The sequence below is a fragment of the Copadichromis virginalis genome, linkage group LG15 (assembly GCF_057382275.1).
Source record: "Copadichromis virginalis isolate Kocher_CV1m ecotype Utaka linkage group LG15, C_Virginalis_male_GT1.1, whole genome shotgun sequence".
Lineage (NCBI taxonomy): Eukaryota > Metazoa > Chordata > Actinopteri > Cichliformes > Cichlidae > Copadichromis > Copadichromis virginalis.
In genome coordinates, this window is record NC_140632.1 from 7383396 (window position 1) to 7407440 (window position 24045).

At 40.6% G+C, this 24045-nt stretch overlaps 1 protein-coding gene and 1 long non-coding RNA gene across 2 annotated transcripts in view; one reads left to right on the forward strand and one right to left on the reverse strand.

Annotated features, from left to right (window-relative positions):
- Nucleotides 1–19242, forward strand: part of LOC146691693 (uncharacterized) — a 33042-nt gene extending 13800 nt beyond the window's left edge. The window contains exons 2-3 of the long non-coding RNA XR_014915085.1: nt 14421–14579; nt 19180–19242. This is a non-coding gene — a long non-coding RNA (uncharacterized LOC146691693). The remainder of the gene's footprint in view (nt 1–14420; nt 14580–19179) is intronic.
- LOC146691694 (alpha-N-acetylgalactosaminidase-like) lies at nt 16328–22820 on the reverse strand. Its single transcript, XM_085431611.1, has 9 exons — nt 22613–22820; nt 21963–22119; nt 21547–21687; nt 21047–21258; nt 20860–20954; nt 20597–20758; nt 20021–20218; nt 19776–19916; nt 16328–17068 (listed from the first exon to the last, which is right to left on the reverse strand). The coding sequence occupies exons 2-9, from the start codon at nt 22115–22117 to the stop codon at nt 16865–16867; spliced, it is 1308 nt and encodes a 435-aa protein (XP_085287737.1). The 5' UTR covers nt 22118–22119; nt 22613–22820; the 3' UTR covers nt 16328–16864.
- Between the last annotated feature and the right edge of the window lie 1225 nt (nt 22821–24045).

A 24045-nucleotide genomic window follows, 5' to 3' on the forward strand; every position in this document is an offset into this window, starting at 1 on the left:
CATCCAAAGTGCGCAAATAGGCAGTTTATGAAAACATGAGAAGGAATCAGTATCAAGGGTGCCCTATCAAACAGGTGCATGGTGGTTCATTTAAAGTTTTACATAACTGCTTTACTTTTTCCACAAACCGCTAGTACTTCTTTCTAGCGCTTGTGTACTGAGATAATGTCAATGTTGCACCTCGGGTTTCAGGAGAATATGCCACAGAGAGAGCCAGAAGTTTCTTGGCAGCGACGATTGCTTTGACTCTGCTCCAGCCGCCACAGGCCTCTGCTAATGCTACATACAGGGTTTACATGGGTTTACGAGCATGTGCACAGACAGTTACGGTGCATTGGAGGCACAAAAGACTGTCTGGAAGCATTTGAAGATGCCTACTTATATTTTATACAATTAGAAAAGGTGGTGGTGGAGCTTTGCTTTTTATTGGTGTGCAGAGCAGAATGTCTGGGAGTGGCAACAAGAAGAGATATTAAAGTTCAAGGTGACAGAGACAAGCGCAGGATCGTTTAAAAATATGAGAGGCCATGCAGTTCAGCAGGGCACAGTCCCCATGTAAATTACATCACCTCGTGTTACAAGTGTGGCTGCACTGATAAGAAAAATCGTTTTTGCTTTTGTTCCTGCAAGATCCCTGTGCTAAATGACTGTTTGGGTTTTTATTTGTTTGGTTTTTTTCAGAGAAGCACACAAAAGCGTGCCAAGTCAATACACTGAGCAAAGATTCAGTACTGGTGACTTATGTAAAATATGGACGTAACCACGGTGACGTCACCAGCTACTTTGTGGAATTCCAATTTTGAAGCGTCAACATTAGTATTTTGCCTGACAGAGCCAGAATTCATCATGTTTACACGAGAGGGGTGAGTGCTACTGCTCTTATTAGCCAACACTAGTACTAAATAACAGACTAATAAAGTATACAAATTTCACTCACCAAAAATGAAGAACAAATTTCTCCGCCTATCTCAAAGAGTAGGTCATATTATGTGCCATTAAAAATGCTCCAAAAGGCACAAACACTGTCAAGAGCTCCAGTTTAGCTGCTCAAATTAGCGGAGGCGAGGCCTAGCAGACAGATGCTACGGCACGCCTGTTAGCAGATGTGTCTCTAACTTGTGAATAAGTAACACGAAATTCAGAATTTTTTAAATATGAGATTAACTGAAAGAGTTGCGTTTTTTCAGAATATAAGTCCGCAAAGAAACGCGCTGTGAAAATAATGAAGTTGGCACCAAGCAATGATGAGCTGGTCCTGATGGTTCGAAACAACAAAGGTAAAACTGAGATTTGGGTTTAGCCAATTCTCAAGAGAATGCAACAGAAGGGAGAAATTCTTGGTTTGATCCAGGAGTTGATGCTTTGTCATGGCCATTTTCGTATATGTTTTAGGACAGCGGTCCCCAACCTTTTTTGCGCCACGGACCGGTTTATGCCCGACATTATTTTCACGGACCGGCGTTTAAGGTATTTAAATTTTCAGCTTTTTCCTTTTTAATAAAATTGAAGTGACACAAAACACTGCAAACCACAACACAATTAAATATAAATTAAAATATGAAAACAAACAGAAGATACACATTCTCTGTCATATGGGTCTGCATGAATAAAATTTCTGAATCCTTTATCATCCGCAACTGAAAATAGCTGTGGATGATTACTATACCTTTCTAATGTGATGTTGTTGTCCCTGGCTGTCTTTCTCTCTCTCTCCCTCCTGGTCTGTTCCTGTGCTACTGCGAGTGTAACTACCGCCCCTCTGTCCAGCGCAAGCACAAGGTTCTCATGCATAGTGAAGCGGAAAAAAGAGAGGGTGAAAGACAGAAAAAAAAACACGACTCCCAATGTCGTTCACTTCAAAGAGTCGGCTCTAAGAGCCGTTTCGTTCGCGACCGACACATCACTATTGGCTGCAACAGAGAAGCAGTTGGAGATTCTCTGTGCTTATCTTAGTGCAGGTTGGAAAAACCTATGGTCTGTGAGAATTCATGTAAAGGCTAAAAACATAGTTGGTTGCTGCAATTGTCTGATTTTAAAATTTGACTTGATTCAAGCAATTCCAGCTGTATTGTAACGATGGTTAAGTGTTACTGGACAGTGACATGTTGGTTTTCTCTGCACACTGTTGTTGTTCCTTTAAGATTCATGTTTGGTTGGGCTGCAGGAAGTAGTGAGGGTGGTGTACAGGAAGGGGTGGGGGGACCTGGTTGTTCTGTGTGTGTGCCAGGCTGAAGAGAGGGGTAGTTCGAGAGCGCTTCCCCCTGAGTTAACAACCCGCTGGCTTATGTGCCGAATAAACGGACAAACTGAGACCCCAACCGTCTGGTTCTTGTGAACGTTACAGTATTTTTCATTTTCCATATCCCATGTGTAGTACAGTGGTTAAAATTATAAGTCCAGTACCCTTGTTTTTTATTTGTTTCACTGACTGGTTTTTTTAATCCTTTAACACACTCCCTGCTTGTGAATCTTCCTCTACTTGGGTTTTATTGACCATCTCCTTTTGTTTTGGGTTGTTTTAAAAAAATAAATAAATCATGTTATTTATCACATACTACCTCCAACCCACTTTACCCATTGAGCAATAGCTCAATTTCGACACCTTCCCTTGCCCTTTGTGTTAACTCACCTCTTCTCTGTCTCCTTCCCAGTTTTTGTTTACCTCATTTCGATGATGAAATCATGTGACGTCAGTGTAAGTCATACTCTTGAGGCTACTCTCAAGTGACTTTCTCCTTAGATCATGACCTCAGTCTGTGCACAGTGTTGGGTGGTCCAGCACTTTGAATGTTTGTATACAGACTGTCATGATGTATAATGGGCTTTTGTGTCATCCCTTGACTTTTCATCTAGCACCACTGAAGTTTTCACATTCACTTGGTGAATCAGCACAACATTTGGTAACGTTTTTGAAGATTGCTCAGAGACTGTGGATTCCAGTGACAGTGGTGATCCTCTGACTTTAAGCGTCATGAGGTTTCCACATGTGGTTTTGAGTGAAATGACTCATCAGCTATTTTACCGATTAGCATTAAATGTTGTACACTCACTCAAGGTGTGCAGAGGAGCGAAAACTTTGCTAAATCATTAACATCTGGTGCCATAATCAGGTCAAAATCATTACTTTGTCTGCTTTTACTGTTAAATAAACCTCAGAGCCATTGAACTAAGTTGGGGATGCTCTTATAGCCTTTCCAATTACTGGTTCATCTTAAATCACGAGTGTGTTTAAATGCAGCCCCACAGACTGATAAGCATAGCTTTCATACTCTTATTTCTCTCACCATCCCTTGGTGAGGGAGAAGCAAAAGGCCAGCTACAAAGAAAGGCTGAGCAGAGCAGCAGAGGCCAAATATAGCCTGGAGTTGTGGCAGGGAAAATGCAGTGAGCACAAGAAAGGTATTTCTTAGAAAGACTTTTACAGTGGCAACTTTAAACCTTCCTAGGTTTTTTTTGGCATATCTGCGCCTTGTGTTGATTTTTTATTTTTAAATGGCACTCCATCTTTTTTTTGTATATATACTATTTTGGGGGTAAACTGGTTAAAATACATTTTAAAGATTCAGGAGAACCATGCAGCAGTGTGTTTAAGGGATTCCATCTGCCTTCGACCACATCCCTAAAACCTCTTTTCCCTGCAGACACTGGTGTGGCTGGGCAGAAACACAGATATTCAAACTCACACACATACACTGACATTCATACATACAAAGAGTTAACCCAGTAATTAGAGGTACTGTAATTGTGACTTAGCATTGTAAACTGGCAGAGCAATGTTGCCAGGGAAGGTTTGTTGACTGCAGGATTATGACAGGGAACTTAAATGGTATGTGTTTATCTACATTGTGCAGTGGTGAGAGCTGCTGTCAAAAATATCCACCAGGTTCTTGGTAATGGAGCTGGCTGTAAAGTTTCACTGGCCATCCTGACCCCTTTAACTGGCACCTTCTCTGAGTCATTACTGCATCAGTAGGAGAATATTAGATGTAAATATTACACTACGTCCTGCCCATCACGCTTTTGATTGTATAACATTTGTTTGTGTTTTATACATTTACCTCAAGCCTTTGTCTACAGTAATGACAGGTTTGGTGTGGTAAGTGCTAATTCTTATAAGAACAATCCACAAAACACTTGTGAAGTTACAAGTCAAGAAAGCATTATGTTGGGCTCACCTCCCTCATTCAGACGAATGGCTGTTTCCCACAGGGAAAACATATTAGATTTGGAGATTGGAAACCCGGTGTTACGTTAATATAAAGGATAAGAGCTGGGGGGGTTGGCATGTAGTGATTAAGCTTAAGTTTAAGATAAGTAATTGGCAAAGTTAATCCAAGGACTAGCTTGAAACTTAAAAGAAAAAAAAGGTGCCTCCTCCCTTCATGGTACTGACCAGTGGCGAGAAACTTGAAGCACAAAGCACACAGATCTGCTATATCACTGAATGAACTTTTGTTTGAAAATCGGGTATTGTTTTTGTTTTGTTTGGGGGGGTTTCATCAGGTGTGAAATTGTTGTTTAGTTCAGTTGGCTTCCAAATTTAGCTCACCTTGAAAAATCTCATAAAGATGGATGGATGTTAATTGTCAAGTGTCAAGATTTAATTGCATTACAACAATTACAACTACTGTTTTTTAAACTGTGCTTTATTCATGACTTATAGCATGCAAGTGCATAATGTTACTTTAGTTTTCTTTTTTTGCCTTTCTATTTTTTCACATATACCTTATTATCTATTAGCTACTTTTCTATTCATTCTTAATGATAGGTGAAGTTCCCAGCCACACTGCCAGAGTCAGTTTAGCAATCTTAAATCCTTAGTTATACTAGCTAGCCTACTCAGTTACTGAAAGAGGAGTGCCTGTAGGGACAAATGCTACGGAAGTTGCTATATTGCTTTTCTTTATATAATGTGGATATCTTTATATCCTTTTCTGTTCTTTACTTTATTAGCATTTAGATCTTATTCAGCCATAGGTTTTTTTCTTCTGTGATAAAAAAAAAAGTGTTACCTTGTAAGCAAGCAGACCTCAAGCACCTTCAAGAATGTACGACAAAGCAGTGAGGAAGTTGTAAGTGTTAGCATTATACTTAAATACAATTTTAAAATGTTTAAAACATGAATATGTGTTAAAAACATTGAGAAAACAGGAGTTGACAGCTACATGGAATGGGATTTGTGAATCAAAACCTTGAAAAAAAATCATAAAAATAGGATTTGATTTTTTTTTTTTAAATCCCAACACGCCATTAATATCTATAACCCATATGTTAAACTGATGATAGGTTAAATACAGATCAATAAGATAATTGAAAATAAGACTATAATACCAGATCTCTTCTATTTGTCTGCAAACCCCTACACAATTATAAATTGAGCAACCAAAATTGGCACATGGGTACATCTTAGGCCCCTGGAGGTTTTCATCTATATCCAATATTATGATCTCATCACGTTGCCTGGCAAACACCAGCCAATAAGCTAAAAGGACTCCTTTATAGCAATAATGCAAATTATCAACTTATAAAAGCATAATTTACTTTTCAGAGCATAAAAGGCTGATTTAGAAACTGATTTGTAAATTATTCTTATTGCTCTGGTTTTTGCTGTTGCTTTCTAATATTTCATATGTCAACAATGCAATACCTTACTTGAAAGCTGGTGTTTGGGAAATTATTAACAGTTAGAGAAATGAGCCAATAAGCCACCTCATTGCTCTGTCCTTGACAAATTCTGATATGCTGTATTTCGGCATAATACAGCTGTTGTCAATGAACCCCCCCACCCCCCTCACCCAAAAAACAAACAAACAAGTAAACTATGTGCCCTGGGAATTAATGCAATTTACATGATGTCCTCCTATGTGACAAAAACAAGTTCTGCATGTGTGTGTGTGTGCACGTGCTTCTGTGTGTGTATCTGTATGTGTGTGACGGGGGTAGGGAGTGAGAGACAGGTGGTTGTAATGACAAAGTCAAATATTTGACACTGCCTAATTACAAAGGCAGTCTTGTGACTTTGTGCAGTCATATTTTCCATAGGTGTTGAAAACAAGGCTTTTGTTCTCTCCAACTAAATGGTCTTAAACTACAGACATGAACGTCTATGCTGTGCTATACTGGTCTGAAACAGCAGTAAACAGATAAAAATGAAACCATATATTCTTTTCTCAAATCTCTTTCTCTACTTGTTTTCCAATTCCCACACACAAGCACAATAAATCCTCCCACAACACTATTTCCATTCATGCCCTTGCAAAATCCACATCATCAAAATCACACATTTCATAGCTATTATTCCTTGTTATGGCATTCTCAAACTCAAATTCCCATGTCCCAGATTTTCCCAGATCATTCACATGAGTGGCAGATCTGCAGATTTCTATCTTCTCCTCCTACTCTTTTTTTCGGTTCTGCTCTCAATAAACAGTGGCTGCTTTTCAGGACTTCAAAGTCCTCAGAAAGGGGGGGTGAAAACAACATAAAGTACCAAGGTGACAATTAGGGTGCAATGAAAGATCTTGGTTGGTTGCAACATAGTCAGAAGGTCAGCCACAGGTGATTTATGGGGCCTTGGAATGAAGACTATGATCAGGATATGGTATCCTGTGGTCAATCTATGCTTTTTATTTCTCTTCTTTCCAAGTTTTCCCTTTTGCGTTTGAGTGTCTAACAAAATGCCAAATTACAGGAGAGTGCTAACTTTCCCCCGAAACAATAATTTCACATGCCGCCGTGCAGTTTTGATCTTTCTTACTATTGGCAGAGGGAAAAAGTGGACAAATGACCTTAAAAAATTGCACTGCAGTTTTAAAGCGCTCACAAAAGGCTTGCTTTTGCAGTGTCATTCCTCAGCCCAGCTACAGAGCATTGGAGACAAGGTCACAGCTAAAACTGACGTGACTCCAAATACCGATCATTCATGTGCTTCTGTGAGTTCTGGAGGAACCACCTGAGTTATTTTGAATTATTTCCCCCGTCACTGGTCACTTAATACCCTACTGCCCCCCAGTGGTCATGGGGCAATTACAAATGACCTTGGGGGGGACATTAGTGCAGTGGCCCAGTTAAATGGAAGGATAAAATAGGATAAAGTACTTCCAAAAAAGTTTCAGTGTAAATGAATTGTGTGACTCGTCAAGTTGACACGTGAATTGAACTTTGTATTCTTAAGATTGCCTTTCCTCATTGCTTTGAAACAAGGTTGCAAACAAGATGAGGAAATAATTATACCAGAACACAGTAAACTAATGTGCAACAGAGATGATAACGTGTTATAATCTTGCAAATTATTAGTGTGCTTCCTCAGGTCAGCAGCAGTCAAAGAACACAAGAAGCTTGAGATAAAGCAAATTGGATTGACTGTTTGACTTATTGCTACTATATGTGAGTCATTTATAGTGTTGTACGTGACAATGTTCACACATAACTATGACTTGCCCCAAAATCTCAGTGTGACACAGAGTAGGGGACTTTTTTGTCACAGTTTTGATAAGTAGTTCTTTTCTTCAACACACACAAAGCCTCAATTGTACTCATAATGGAGTGAAAGAACAGCTGCTCACATGTCAGCTCGAAGACTGGGAACCATGCTGCCTGGTGAAAAAGACCCTGTAGTGCAGGTGGTAGTGAGGCCCCCCTGTGGGCTAGGTGCACATCAGCCCCTGCAGTGCCAGAAGGAATCTAATGATCTGTGCCAGTACACCAGGTGCTTTCTGGACTCTGATCCTTGACTCTGACGGATTATAAATTTCAAGTGAAGCATCTTCCTTCTTTCTCTGCCATTTACAGTGTTAATTAATAACAGATGCAGATGATACTTTTACTCTCCTTGCCTGGAGAATATAAATATTTATTGGCATTTCTACTTTGGACCTCTCACAAGATCTTGGGGGAAAAAGCATAACCACTTATATAGACACATAAGTACACACTGCACAAACATTCGCAGCAGCTCCATTAGACTAAACTGTGCCCAGTCCTGAAAGTTAATGTTTAGACGCACTATGCCTGCAGAGACATACACAGCAGGCAGTGGGGGAGCTAGGCTGAAGGTCAGCTTCACATGTGTGATCTTTTTAAGTCAACAGTGAGCCAAATGACATGGATTTAAAGACTGGGGGTGGGGTGGGTGGTGGTCGGGTGACTCTTTGAAGAGTCTCTGCTGTGTGATCTTTTTAGGGCAACAGCAATCCAAATGTTATGAAGACAGATGATGATAGTCAATGTAGGTTAGCATATATTAAAGATATTTTTATTAATAGCTACGCTCAAGAAACTGTAGGAAAGTCAAGGTATCAGCTCAGTCTGATTCACAATTATATTTGATCCAGTTTTAAGAATGTTTTTTTTTCATCTTAAAGTGGACAACTAAATCCACTAAAGAAATTGAGTGTTTTTAATGATGACTTTATAGTCTAATATAAAGTATTTTAGGCATTTTTTTAGTGTTTAAGTTCTATAGGTTAATTACATTTAAACATTTTCACTACTTCTCTGTTGCTGTTGTTTTGGAGGGATGGATCTAAGAACGATTGTCACTGGCAAACAAGTTGTTATTGACTAAGTCTAAGAGAAAGTGGACCATACAGCAGCTTTTCATACCTTGTGTGTGGAGGGGGGGATTTCATTACCCGACAAAACTATTCCTTTAGGAACACTAACAATAACACACAATCAAAAACACCCCAATACATATAAAATGGTGTTACTGGCAAACTTCACAAAAATTATCAAAAGCTAAAGTAGGACACTTTATGCCATAGGTGTCAAACTCTGGCCTGCGGGCCAAATTTGGCCTAATTACATTTGGCCCACGAAGCCATACCAAATTACTATTAGAGCTGGCCTACTGGTATTATACAGCTAATATATATATTGTTTAGTATTAAGCTTTGCTTGTTCCATATTCAGTTTTCCAGCAAAGCTTATTTGAGTCCATAAGAAAAGATTCATTCTTATATCTGGAGGAAGATTTTTTTTTTCAATAAATATTAATGTTAGCCCGCGACTTTGTTCCAGTTTTGAATTTTGGCCCACTACGTATTTGAGTTTGACACCCCTGCTTTATGCAGTCAGTCTGGGAGATTGGTTTGCAACAATCGATCTAACAGATGCTTATTTTCATGTGGCTCTACACCCGAAACACAGGCAGTTTCTGAAGTTTGCATTCAAGTTCATTGAGCCACTATTAAAGGGGTCCTCCTTTAATAGTGGCTCAGCCTGTCAAATCCAGAATTAAATTTAAGGTTGGTATATCCAGCCACAAGAGGAAAAATCAGTTTCTGACTCCAGCTTGTCAGCCTGGTGAACCACTTGTCACCTAATGCAAACAGTCTCTCCTCTACACCTCACACATGAAAGAATAAAGTTACATTGAAACCAAGCACACCATTGTTTTTCTTGTGACATTACCAATAAGTTTGATGTGTCACATGGTCCTCTTCCTATTGAAAAAACAAAAGTTGTATCCAAGATTGCCGACTTCTAAATGGCCACCATGGTCACCACCCATCTTGAGGAGTTTGCCCCCTCACATATACTAATGTGTCACAAACAGGACTTTAATATCACCAACCATTCCCGTGTTATTACGGTGTATCCATATAAATGGCCCACCCTGTATAATATAATGTCATCATGTTGCCTAGCAACCACCTAGCAATGGGCTAAAATGACCCATTTTTTGCATTTATGCACCTACAACACCTTATAAAAGCATCGTATCATTTTCATTTCATAGCCAACAGTATGAAAAGACCAAACAATACGAGCATGTACTGCAATGAATCTCAGACAATGAGAAATGCAAAGTAATGTCATGGTTAGAGCAATGAATGACTTTCTACAGAGAGTAAATAAATTATTAAAGGGATTACTTTTTTTTTGCCTGTCCCGTTTGGCTCTTTTGCCATCAGAATTATTGTCTAAAGGCGAAGAAAGATGCCCAACGGATTTACTTTACCAAACTGACCATCCCAGCCTTGCCGTAATGGTCCATTTGATTCCCCTTTTATTGTTTATTTTATTTTCACTTGCTGAATATGGGACAGACTTGACTGGAGGAAAGAAGGGGAAAAAGAAAGAGGGAAAGAAAGACAGCTGAGAAGAGGGACGGGGGAGAAGGGCAAAAAACAAAACCAACAGAATAAGCAGAGAAAAAAAAATGCATATATCGATCACCTGGATCACCTGTTGAGAAAGAAAAAAGAAAACAAGCAGAAGAGAACAAGAGTAATAGAATAAACAACATCACAATGATATATGGGAATATGACAGTAAATACTAAATATTAAACATTATTGTGCAGCACGTAAGATCAACAGAACACAGTGTGCTTTGAGGTAGGAGCCAAAAAGGGTGTGGTTTGTGTGTGTGAGCTCCCGTGTGTACACCTGTGAGCATGGACGCGCTTGTTTTTTTAAAAGGTTCCTTCATGTAATGATCTGCTAGAGGGTGTGGGGGGGCCACAGCCCTGTCCTCCAGGGCATGAAGCAGGTATGGAGGAGATCAAAACTCCAGACATCCAGAGGCCCCCAGAACACAAGAGACCAAGGAAGACCAACAGAGGGGCAGCCGCGCCACTGTCCCAGAAAGAGCTGAGGAGAGTCCCAGATGAGGGCTCACTCAGCAGCCGCGGAGCAGAAGCCAGGGGGAGTTGCAGTGACGTGCCCGTGAGCTCCGCCGGCAGCCAGCCGTGCCTGAGTGACCGAGCCCCAGGCCGAGAGGCCGGGGGCACCCCACCTCCGAAGTGGCCCGAGCGAGCCCCAGGCCCCGATAAGCGGCCGCCAAGGAGTGAGCCGGTGTGTACCTGGACGCCCATCCCCGGACACAAAGAACCACCAACGCACCGATGTCTGAGGGAGTCCGCCACTGGCAGGGGAAGTGGTGGTAGGGGGAGATAGGCCTCCAAACCTTGGAGGGCCTGAGATGTCCCCAGAGAGGTGGCGCCTGACACCCAGCCTGACATATAGACACAGACATACAGGCACACACAGATACAAACATCCATTCCCACCCTCATGCTCTCATATGCACTTACTCCACACTCAACCAACATGGAGACAGACATAGAGAGACACTGTACACACAATCACACTCCCCAAGCGTACTCTACGAACCGGGTCTAGGGATTACTTTCTAAAAGAAAGTAATGATCAGTGTGTAATATATTATCATTCTACTTTTTTTTTTCTCCGGAAACTGAATATTTTTTAGTAATTTAAAAAAGAATCCAATCCGTTATTGATAAGAATAGCCATTGTGTTGTTGCATCTTATATTGCTTACAGAAGCAATCAAGCTTATTGGATATCTCAAATTATGAGTGATGAGCAACAACCTTCTTATGACCTCTTCAGGACACCCTTACTTGGAAAAGGGACAGTTTATAGCAGTGCTACTGTGTAAACAAATGACAGATTGTCAGGTCAGCAGGCAACAATTGGTCCTGGTAACAAGCAGCCCAACAAGCTAAAGGAGAGGGGATGACAATCACGAAGGCCAATCAGCTGAAGAATCCACCGGTATAAAAAAGAGAAAGTTTAAATGCTGACAGACACAAACAAAAATAGCACAGAAAATCATGCACATGGATATTCACAGTTCAGACTGAAGGTTAGAAGAGAAGCATTGTTGACCTATCACGTCTCTATTTTTATTCCACCGCCCCCGAGAAATGCACACCCGCACATGACTTCTTTTTGCCAACTAATCTGTTCAAAGTTTCTACAGCATCATGCTGCGTTTTATTACAGGGCTTTACTCGAAACCCCATTATCAGCAGCAGCTCAAATAGCATCATGTTACCTAACAAATTGTTGCTGTGTGAATGCTTATCAGATGTCACCTGGAAATCTGTCAGACCTCTTTTAATGTGACCCTATCTAAATACACACATGCAAACTCACAAGAATTCCACTTGATCTTTCCAGTCTCTTCCAGCCATTCTACTTGAAGCCGGTTTGGACTAAACCCAGCAGCTGGAAGACTGTGCTCAGCTCCAGCACACCAGCCAGCCAGACTGACTGAGTTTTATTCTGCTGCTCAGAAAGGCATCGGGATCTGAAACCTCACACAGTGTATAAACCGAGGGACTGCAATGACCACACACACCTTTATAAATGTAAATGTGATCCAGGATATACAGTAGATGATTTGTGTGTTCAGCAAAAGGATCAAGTGGGAGAAAATTAGAGGTTAAGTGTATGAATGTGAGTTCAAAGTCAAGAAGGAGAGATATAAAGTTAAAGGGAAAGAATGAGATCATGACTCTGTGTGTGTGTAAGAGAGAAGCAGAGTGAGCAGTATTGGCCACAGTCTGACTTTGACCTACACAGACTGCCAGTGAGAAAGCAGCTGACAGTCTGTCCAGTTGGCATGCGCGCAGTGCTTCGGCAACGTGCAGCCTGCCTCGTACACAGAAACTGTTACCGGGTGCGCCTGTTACTGAGTCAACAGCAGCCACTGGTGGACGAATCCAGACATTCATTCATAAAAAATTATGACTACATAGTCTCGTGATTACATCTAGAAATATGGAAATCTACACTGTGATGAGGCATAGATGAATCAGTTGTCTGCTTTATATCCATTTCAGACATAACACATGAAGCAATTATGCACATATGCACTTCCTGAAGATATTGGCTATAAATGTCTTGGAATACAACGGCACATATATGGAGTCTCCATACAGTCAGCAGGGCATCCTTTGCTATAAATGCCATAAAGGCAGAACAGGGCAGAACAATCTCCACCGGGAATCCAAACTCATGCTATTTTAATGGTTGACTACTTTCAGTCTAAAGGTGGAGGCAGAACAAAGTGTTTTTTTCTGGGGCCTGAACACTGTGCTATGCTTTATGAGGGACACAGAGACCAACACAACCATGTAATGTAAGCCATTGGAGGTATCTGGTCTTTGAGTAATGCATGAGCAAGTAAAAGCAGGAGGAACAAGGACGTCAAAGCGGCACCAGAGGCAGGAGTGGGATTGCAACACATGTCTGTTAAGTAATACCTTTCAAGCTTTCCATGATTGCTTAAAATAAAACCTGGGTGTCCAGTCCAGGAAATTTCCACCGACAGGAAATGACGAATGAATGGTCACTGTAACCAAAAACTCTAAACATTAAAACTTGATGTGGACTAGAGCTCTCTCTGGGTTTGAAAAAGATGGTAAGGCAGCAAATTTGCAGACTTTTTTGGTTTCTGCAACAACAACAACAGCTTAATAATCTTTTAATACATTCAGCTGTTATAGTCAGTCAGCTTTAAGAGACTACCTCAACAGCAAATCAGAAAGAAAGCTAAAGACAAGAAAATATGTTTTCCCTCTGCCCCCTTTTTCCCTAATGTGAGTAAAGGATGAATAGTTGTTAGCTGTTTTATATGCACACAATGAAAATCAGACTTTATGGATGAAATTAAGGTTTCAGGTCCATCATATTTTTCTAATTATTCACCTTCTTTTCATAACTCTATCACATTAATGCTGTTCCATTGTGACATTATTCTTTACATGTCTGACGATTAAAAAGAAAAAAAAAACAGGGGCATGTTTAATATTGTTTAAAATGGCCACAGGAGCCCAAAAAAAGGCATAACACCATGAGGAATAAAGAGGGAACACATAACAATGTGTAGCACCTTTTCTGAATTGGATCGGACGTCAGGAATCAGCCACCAGCCAAGCAGACTGGCAGCATGAGATGGGGTGATGATGTCATCAGGCTAATCTGAGATGCATAACAGCAGTGTTTCTGTCTGTGCACACAAATCGTACTCGCTGTCTCTGCTTCTCTAGAAAACTGCAGGTTTTTGTGTCAGCGCGCAGGCAGGAATGTGTTAGGTAACAGGGCAGACATAAAAGAGCCACAGCGTGATCACTTTCTTTTTCTGTAGCAGCACCTATTGCGTTTTGAGCATGTGGCCCCCTTTGAGACCATATATGTATTCTGACCTATATCCAAACTCCCATCTGCATGCCATTCGTACCGGCGCGGTCGTCAAATACCCCTTCATCTGTATTGGATTTTGGAGGTGCGAGGCAGAGAGTGTGACTAGCAGCGGGACGGAAATGAGCGTGATGGTGAGGGAGAGGGGGGGACCAAGAGAATTGAATCAGGGCTGTTGGTGTTGCGGGGGCACAAAGATGAGAGTGGTAACTGCGTCTCTGCAGCTGTGGCCTACGTGAGCATCGGCAGGAACGCTCTCCTCATCTCAGCCCCCTCCCTCACTCATTCCCTCGTTCTCTTTCTCTCTCTCTCTCTCTTTCTCTCATCTCTCCCATTCACCCCCTCCTCTGCTCATTTGCACTTTCAAATAGACTTTTGAGAGGCCCCCCCTTCTGCCTATGCCCAAATCCTTCTTGCTCTGTTCTCTCATTCTTTCTATCATCTAACTCCCCTTCTTTCACAGAAAAACTGCAGGGACCTGGACAGTGAGAGATGCCGTGCTCTGCCAGGCAAAGGATATCTGAGATGACTGAATGGGGAAGAACAGAAGACAATGATCCGCTTTCCCACACGGATGCAACAGCACAGACGTACACAAAGCTTGAATTGACCTAAAGGGGAGGTGTGTGTGTGTGTGTGTGTCACCGTCATTCATTTCAATCCACACGCAGCAGCGTGCATGCCAATGCCCACAGTCACGTGACTTCAGTATCTTGAATCGGTGGGCAAACACTGGCTTTAAGGCCAAGGTCAGAGGTGATACGTGCAAGATTGAGCTGAAAGAGCCAAGTGGGAGGAGGAGAGAAGGGAGGAGCAAAGATGAGGAGACAGAATGAATACAATGAAGGAATTAACGGATGATGTTCACTGGAAGAATCCAAGGACAAAATAAAGTATGAAATAAGTTAATACATTGTAGTACAAGTGTCCAAATTAGAGAAGGTGACGTCAGAGAGGAAAGCATAATCGAGAGAAAAAGGACAAAGCAGAATGGACTGATTGTCCTTGCACTGTTAAGCAGGTGCACTTTTTGGCAGTGGCGAGAAGGCCGAGACAGACTGAAGAGCAGTGCTGACCTCTGCTGGCTGCATATAGGGTTGACTCTGAGTGTATGTTAGCTAAATTATGGGTTTTTCTTTGTATGTTCGGTGCCTTTGTCTGCCAACCAAATCTGTATGTTACATTTCTGTATATAGGTACCAAACTACAAGGGGGTCTTTGAGTGATCATTTATTCATTCAAAGTTAAAAAGACTTCACGTTGCTAACGATAGGCTATATTAGACCATGAGAAATGCAAAGGAGGAAGGCACAAATTTACACATTTAACTAGTTTTGACAGTTTTGTTACTAGTTAATATAGAAATGTATCTTTTCAAAGTTGGTTCACAGTAAAAAGGACATTTTCTCTTTGTCATTTAACAGTAAAGATGTAGTGATGTAATTACTTCACAAATACTTGGCATAGTCTTTTTGTATTTCTAAAATTTAAGCCCAAAGCATCGTGCTGGGAGCTTAATTCGACTTACTACAACTGTGTTTAATTTATAAAGTGTAAAAAATACTAAGACGTAACAATGAACTTGTATTTCTTTTACTTGAGACATTTCAGGGTTTAGATTTCTTTATACTGAAAGAAAGAGGAACAATTAAAATATTTTTTTGTTTTGCTTGTTTCTAAGTTAATGGGAAAATGGGTCAATTTTAACTCATTAATGCCCAGTGTATCATATTTAATACTTACAGTTTTTTATGAGGTTTTGAGATTTTAACATCTGTGGGATATTTTTCCCCACTGCAAAATGTTAATGAATTGCACAATAAAGTTAAGCTTCTTTTTTTTTTTTTAAACGCAAGAGTTAGCAATAGGGAAAAATAAAAAGTCATACATGGAAAGTAAAATTTAATTATTATTTTTTTAAACAAATATGTCAGTTGGTTCAATAAACTCTCCATTTTCAAAAAAAATGAATTTTCTGGCAATCACTTCATAGCTCAGGTTTTAAGGGGATATAAAATGATTTTAACAGCCCTGCTTTAGATAACAGTAGAGTGAAAGTGCATTCAATACCAAGAACTACTTGATGAAAGGGGTTTTTTTGTATTATAAAAATAAATAAATTTTATAGAAAACAGAACTGGAACTAAACTGACCTTAAGAGATGTCACTTTCTGACAAAGAACTGGGAAGTGAAAGCTAAAAGTGAAAAACATCTTGGTACCTTTGAAAAAGCTTGTAGGAGCTGGCTGGAACCCATATTACTCATATGGATGTATAGTGCAAAAATCAAAGCACTCTGCTGCATATGTTTGTATGTACTATGTAGTTGTAGTATGTAGCGTGTAATCACTGTAAGGAAACCCGAAGAACTGAAATACAGCGTTTTCATTTATTTAGAGAATTTGATGACAAATTGTTTACTTAGGTCACATAAAAACATATAAATCATTAATGAGTTTTTTCTAAAACTTGTTTCCACTTTTGTCTTTCTGAGCTGACAAAGACTAATCTCTATTAAAAAACAAAATCTAAGACAAGTGAAGACCTCTCAGTCACAGTGCCGATCTGGGATCAGTGACTTTGCTTTGGCACATCTCAGATAAAATTTTAAAATCATCATCTCTCTTTACTGTTGAGCACAGAAACTCTTGTGGCCCAGTTACTTTCAAGTGAAGATCCAGCTGGAGATCGCATCAACAAGAGCACATTTGTGCCATATACAGATGTAAAGTGGATGACCCTGAGTTTCAAGCATGTTCTTACTTGGAAGAGGCAATTGTAAAACACAGTTCAGAGCTATGCGCCTGCACCTGTGCTTAGATAGAAACAAATCATTCGATCATCAAGACATTACTACTGAGGTAAAAGACAAAAACTTAAGGATTAGAAAGTGGGGTCTGTGAGTGGTCAGAGGAAAACCCGTGGAATGGCATTTTCCTCACGATCATCATAGACACGACCATGGAGCGTGCCCCCTTGATAGAACTGGCGGAGGTTGAATTTGGCAGGTGCAGAGACGTACCACATCACCACCCCTGTGGGGTTCACTGACACTACAAATTCAGTGGAGTCTTTGAGCGATGCGGTCTCATCTGTGAAGACGTTGAAAACCTACAAAGAAGACGAGAAACAGAAGTGAATTTCTCTAGCAAGTATAAAGACAGACATCTTGCTGATAGAACACTTTTGGTCTCAGTGGGAAACCTTTGGTCAGATGTAGCTAGATTCTCATCATGTGTTACTTAAAGATCTGTTCTAAGTCCATTGTTGTTCTCATTGTATATCCTACCACTAGGCCATATTAGTAGTCATTTTAAATCCATTTCCTATCATCTGTATGCAGATGATATTCAGCTGTACCTTTCTTTTAAACCTTATGAATTGGATAAACTATCCATTCTAATGGACTGTCTTAAGGAAATTAATGGTTGGATGGCAAACAATTTTCTGCAGCTTAATACAGACAAGATAGATTGTTTAATTCTGGCTCCAGAGAGCATTAAGCCTCAAATTAGACAATTATTGGGATGTTTCTCATTCACTGTAAAACCTCTGAATCTTTGACCCCCTCTGTGCTTTCTTCACTTAAGAAATATCACTAAACTCAGGACTGTTGTCTCTCAAGGTGAATTGGAGAAGCTTGATGTCTTCGTCTCCTCCCAATTAGCCTGTTGTAATGCCCTTTTTCCTTGTCTGTCAAAGGCTTCTATAAATCGCCGTTAAGCTGTCCAAAATGGTGTGATATTTTCTCATTGCTAAAGAGTCTGCACTGGCTTCCAGTTAATTTCAGATATCAATTTAAAATCTTGACTCGTACTGTCATGGCCTTACGAGGAGAGGCCCCCACTTATATTGTCAAGCTACTTCACGCTAATTCTCCAAACTGGATCCTTAGGTACACTGATAGTGGTCTACTGGGGATTCTACACCTGTCTGAAAACCATAGAGGATTATGCCTTCCAAACCTTAGCGCCAAAGCTATGGATCTCTCTCTCTTTCTCTCTCTGATACAGATACTAATATTTGGTCAAATATGATAGCTATATTTAAAAGTCCAATACTGTCAATATTTGTTTTCTTTGAGATTTCAAAACAAAGAAGTTGCAGAGTGCCCCCTGGTGGAAAAAAAAAATTCAAAGACAGCAATCCTAACAGGGTTGAAGGGTGTTTCACCCCTCTCGTTTCCTAATTTTCATTCAGTAGCTATTATAATGCTGACACCAATAACTAATACCGGCCAACAATATTGCCCGCTAATAAATGGTTTCGACTCTTCTTCATATTGTACATTAATAATGTTCAGAAAGATTCTACTGAATTTGTAGAGTGGCAGGGAACAGATGTCCAACTGGTGTATTATGGCTGAATTCCAAATCTCTAGGTCAGAGGGAAAGGAACAGCCCAGGGACTATACACAATATACACAGATGAAAGCCATCTCCACATTACACACCTAATATCTTCTACAGACTAGAAACCCATGTGATGAAGCCTGGGGGACACAATTGTTGGGCTGTTGTTAAATCTTGTTAATGTTAATGCATATACACCATACTGTCAAACTTTTGTCAATGTGGTGTATGTAAAGGCCCAGCATTACTACATCTCCTTTACCTTTTAGTGTGACTGCATTTGCAGGATTTTTTTTATCGTGTTCAGCTTAAAGGGATTTTATATAAAACACACCCACAATGTTTTGTTGTTTTAGTCATTCAATTGATATCCTAAAAGACCTACAACACATATGTTTCCGTAAATCTGTCTCTCTTCCACAGCATGTCTTTATCCTGTTTTCCTTCTCTCACCCCAACCGGTCGCAGCAGATGGCCCCGCCCGTCCCTGAGCCTGGTTCTGCTGGAGTTTTCTTCCTGTTAAAAGGGAGTTTTCCTTCCCACTGTCGCCAAACTGCTGCTCATAGGGGGTCATATGATTGTTGGGTTTTTCTCTGTATCTATTATTGTGCGATCTACTGTACAATATAATGCGCCTTGAGGCGACTTTTGTTGTGATTTGGCGCTATATAAATAAAATTGAATTGAATTGAATACCAACACCAGTTAAGCTCGCACAACTGCCCTGACCTGCTGCAGCAGTTTCAGCACTAGCATGAGTGACTATGCAAATTTTCTGTGCTTGCTTAGTGCGAAATAAGAACTGGAGCCAGCAGTTGTATCACATCCAGCTTGCCATCCTGACAGCTCCCTTTTGGTGTTCTCTTCCAGTATGACTCATTGGACCAGTGCCTGAGTTCCAGTGCTCCAACCATAATAACGACACCTGCTTTAAACAAGAAGCATGACTGTCACCCAGGGCAGCTCTGATTTAATGTCAGCCTGCCCCCGTGATCTGGCCTTGTGTATGACGAGCTGGACTTGCAGTTGATACTTTGTTGTTGTGTAACTTGTTTTTTTGGTTGTCGTTTGAGACACTCGCCACACCCTGGAGACTGGGTCAGGTGTTAGCTTCCACATTTCACACCACCCCAACTGATCACAGATTAGGAGTTGATCTACTTGGATGATTTTGGTAGGTTAGTGCAGCACATGATTTAATTTTATTCACGTAATCCTAATAAAAGACTGAGTCATGTACCGTGCTATAATGCTATAATATTTGAATAGATTTCAATCTTTTGTTTGTTTGTTTCTTGAAATTTTTTTCCCCGTTTGTCTTCTGTAGTGCTGTTTTACGTTGGTAACCTCAAACTTCAAAAACAGGGAAGTCTGAGTTAACCTTGCTTGCCAAAATTACCCCTCTCACCCCGAGTGAACCAGGTCGAAACACGATACACATCCCTCCTAAGTCTATAAACACATACCTTGTAGCTGCCTGCAGTGTAGTTGAGTTTGCTGAGGGAAGTTGTGTAGCGATAGGGCATGTCTGTACGACGGCTGAAGAACAATAAAGCGCTGGCATTTTTTGACAGGGGGCGCCAGAATACTTCAATGCCACTTTTCTCCTGGGAGAAAGAAAAAATGTGAACAATGAAACAAAAAACATTGCACAAAAGTCCACAAAAAGAGTCATTTAAAAAAGAAATGTATCTACTAAATTGTGCTTCACCTTCACAATGCGTCTTCCCTGGATACCCAGGGCATCCTGGTTGATGCTGATGGCCATTTTGTTCCGCAGGATGCTCTGGGCACCGCTGGAGATGGTACGGAGGTCATTAGACATGAAAAGAGGAGCCGCCATGATCGCCCAGAGAGCCATCTGAGAACGAGACTGTTCCATGCTGAGGCCAAAGTCGCCAATAATCAGCTGTGAAGATTAAAAATTTTCACACCAAAGAATTAAATTGGAGGCTGTAGTCTGTAGTACATGTAATATCTCTTTCAGTATGGAGGTGTAGCTGAATGATTTGTGCACAACAAATATATATGTAGAGCACTGAAGAGGCTTAAACAAATCGTAGAGTAAGCAGAGACAGATTCTGTGGTTTGTTTTAAACAACTTCTGAAAACCCGTTTTTGTAGATGAGCTTTTGGTTTGGAATGAATCTCTGATCATATGTTCAATTTTGTGTTTGTTCATGTGTCTGTAAGTTTAAACATGTATTTGTGGCTTTTCTATTGCTTATGCTATTCCCTAAAGCACTTCACATTTGGGGAAGATATTACAAATTTCAATTGAACAAACCATATCAGGGTCGTTCCACCTTCCAGGACCTGCTGCAGGTGTCAGGGCGTCCTGATTTTCAAAGAACCAGTCAACAATGTTCAGTACACTGTCCCAAGAGTCCTGGATGTCACCATAGTTACGCCACAGGTTGCAGATCTCACCCAGCTGAGTGTAATTTACCTAAAAACACGCATCAGTTTCATATAGTGAAGAAGCAAATACTAAGTATTAGAACAGGATTCGAACAAAACATCAAAAAGTATTTTGGATTTTAATCGTACCTTAGGTGGCAGCCCACCCTGGTAGGCAGGCCAGCTGCAGGAATAGCCAATGGGACGCCCTGTAGCATTTAAAGCCTTTGACATGAGAGGGTAACCTGTTCAAAACAGTGAACAGGAGATCTCAAATGAGGTCCAATCAGCAATATCTTATTATCCACACAGAAAAGGTTCAGTCTTGTGTTTTTACCCAGCTCTTGCTCCGTGGCATTAGAGTAACAGCCGTCATATTTAAACATATCCACCTCCCAGTCTGCAAATGTTTGAGCATCTAATTCGATCTTGTCCAGCGGGGTGCCAGGGTAGCCCCCACATGTGAGTTTGCCCATGTCCCCATAGATGCCCAGCTTTAGGCCTCTGTTATGCAAGTAGTGTGCCAGCTTTTTGATTCCTCCTGGAAACCTGAAAGAGTAATATCAAACACACACATTTTAAAAAAGCCTTCAGCTTTCATTTTGTAACCACAGCATGATTTTTTTTTAATCCTGTAACCCAATTTCCTTTTGCACTTTCCAGGGAAGTGAAAATTCATATTTGTGCTGACACTAAAACATACCTACTATCAATCTCCTGAGTACTGTGTTTTGCTTTTCACATGATTGTATGACTGTCACACTACTTCACTGGCTGTAGGCCAATAACAGATATATGTTTACAATGGTCTTTGTGCTCACGCAGCAAATACTGCACCTCTTAGGATCAGGCTGCAGCCGTCCCTGATCGTCTCTTTGTTTGGAAGACCAGCAGTCATCTATGTTCACGTAGACGTAGCCAAGTTCCTTCCAGCCATCCTCTGCAAGTCTGTCTGCCATGTCCATGAACAGATTTTCACTGGAAGAAGGACAAAGATGTTTCATAATTGTCTCAATCGCATTCCTATTTACACTGATACTGCATTTGAAGATAAGAGTGTAAAGAGTGTAAAGAGCACTACCATATCTATTAGATATTCTGTTCAAACCGACTGCTTCTACTGGCTTTTGTTATATCCTGTTATTATATCGCTATAAAACTGAGACTAGACCATTATAGTTATAATACCTAAATACCTTTTAAGTTTTCAATACAATCAAGCCTGGTGGTACACATTCAAAATTTTGGCTTACCTGATGCAGTTCTTTGGGTCGTTTTCACAGTCAATATCACATCGGTATCGTTCCCATGCCAACCACCCCATGGGAGGGGTCTTCATCAGTCCATTGTCAAGGGCCAAAGTGGTCCCAGTGAGCGCAAAGGCAAAAAAGAGAACTGCAACATGCATTTCTGCAAATACAAAATTACAAGCTGAATCAGATGTTAGTGCAGTGTGTCAAAGATGAGCCAGAAGAGTACGTCCAGAAGACTAAAGGGCAAATACAGGTTCATGATTGCAGCACCTGACGAAAAATCACCTGACATGGGTGTGAACGCAAAACAACCTGCTCAATGACTTACCAGTGAAATAGACTGATTGTGTCAGATGACCAAATAAAAATCACATGCTTATATAAACGATGTTCTGCTAAATAAAAGTTAGAATATAAAAGCTGTTCGCAACATGATCGTCATTTGGTTCTTGTAAATACGCAACACTCGATCTCAAGCGAGTTTTTTGTATTATAAACACTAACTTGACGGTAGCTTATTACTTATAACTAATCTGGCATAGACAACAATTATTCTAGCAATTTAAAACGCAGGGAATCTAATACACGTTTAAATGATTTAAACGAAGGGATTTGCTGAATAAATGTATGAAATGAAAAGCTGAACTCACTGAAGTCCGATCACGGCTCTTGGAAACTGAAAGCTAGAAAGAGCAAATAAGACCAAGAGCTCAGCCTCCTGCAGTCCGATTCTGTGCTCTTGTCTCTGGTCTCTCCCTCACTTCTTTAAATAAATACTGTGATAAAAGAAAATCCGCTCGGTCCTACTGTGGGGGAATATACAAAAAAGTACACATGACAAGGAAGTGGGGGCCACGTGACAAAGGAACCCTATCAGCTGACCACAAACCAGGAAGCGAGACAAAAAGCGCCGGGGAGACCGTTGATTACAGTGGTTCCCAAACTTTTTTGCTAGGCCCCCCTTTGTTTTACAAGGAAAATGTTGCCCCCCCCCCCCCGCGCGCACGCATGCACAAACACATCCTCCAACCACACACACCTGTATTTTGCTCCATTGCGGTTTATTTCACACCTCAAACATTTAGTAAACAATTAGGCAAATACAAGTAATCTGCAATAAATTACAGGTAGTAAGAAAGTAAACTACTAACTCTTTTGTGCTACGTCCACACCTACGTGTTTCGAATCACCGAAAACGGAGATTTTATAAAAGTCCTTTTTGCGTTTACATGTGGAAGAGGAATACAGAGTTCGTCACGCAATGTCAAAGGTATGTGCCTTTTTTCACGTCAGACTGTGCGCCACCTTATTGTTTACATGAGATGAATTGCAGAATGGCAGATAGAGACAAAATACTGTTAATCTGACTATCTTCAGTTTTTACACGCTTACATACACACGCAGTTACTGTCCCTCCATTTATAAAGGCAGAGGCATCACGGTGTGATTTTTTTACGTGTAGTTGTTTTTTTCTGTGTAAAAATATTCAACATTGCTGTCAATACATTTTTCAAAAAAATGCCTCTCTGTGCAAAATGGGTTTAAAAACATAAACAGCTGTGGGATACTGTTTGTCTTGATTTGAACCGAGGGAACAAATCGTAGCAGGATCAGCCTGATATTATTTGTATCCCACTGTAACTTTACTTTGTACAGAGCTAACATCCCCAAAATGTCAGGTGTAGTTAGTCATTACAACAAGTGTTTGTGAACTAAAAATCTATTATGTGGGATACTGTTTGTCCATGATTTGAAGAGCCCAGCCCGCTCCCAACACAGGGAAAACCAATTATGCAGGAGAGACCTACCTTGGCACTTGTGCAGGTGAAACCAAAGGGAAGATATGCTTCACCATATTTTCTAGTCTTTGGCTTAGAATGAAGTTGGTTTGGAAACATATTCAGCTATGCTTCATCTCCTGCTCTGCGTTTGTGTGGGCGCCCTGTGTTAGCAGTGTCCAAGCATTTGGGGGGTTTTTTTTCCACTTTTCATACCGGACCCCACACTTTGGGAAGCTCTGGATTACGTTTATTTACCTCAGTTCTGTAGCTGATCTAAAAAAAAAACTAAAAAAAAAAAAAAC

Excerpts from the sequence above, each read along its gene's own strand:
- LOC146691694 (XM_085431611.1), bottom strand. The coding sequence starts at position 22,117 with ATGCATGTTGCAGTTCTCTTTTTTGCCTTTGCGCTCACTGGGACCACT. Across the intron at positions 21,259-21,546 it reads CTGCAGCCTGATCCTAAGAG|GTTTCCAGGAGGAATCAAAA; the intron begins GTGCAGTATTTG and ends TTACTCTTTCAG. Across the intron at positions 20,219-20,596 it reads GGTGGAACGACCCTGATATG|CTGATTATTGGCGACTTTGG; the intron begins GTTTGTTCAATT and ends TAATCTTCACAG.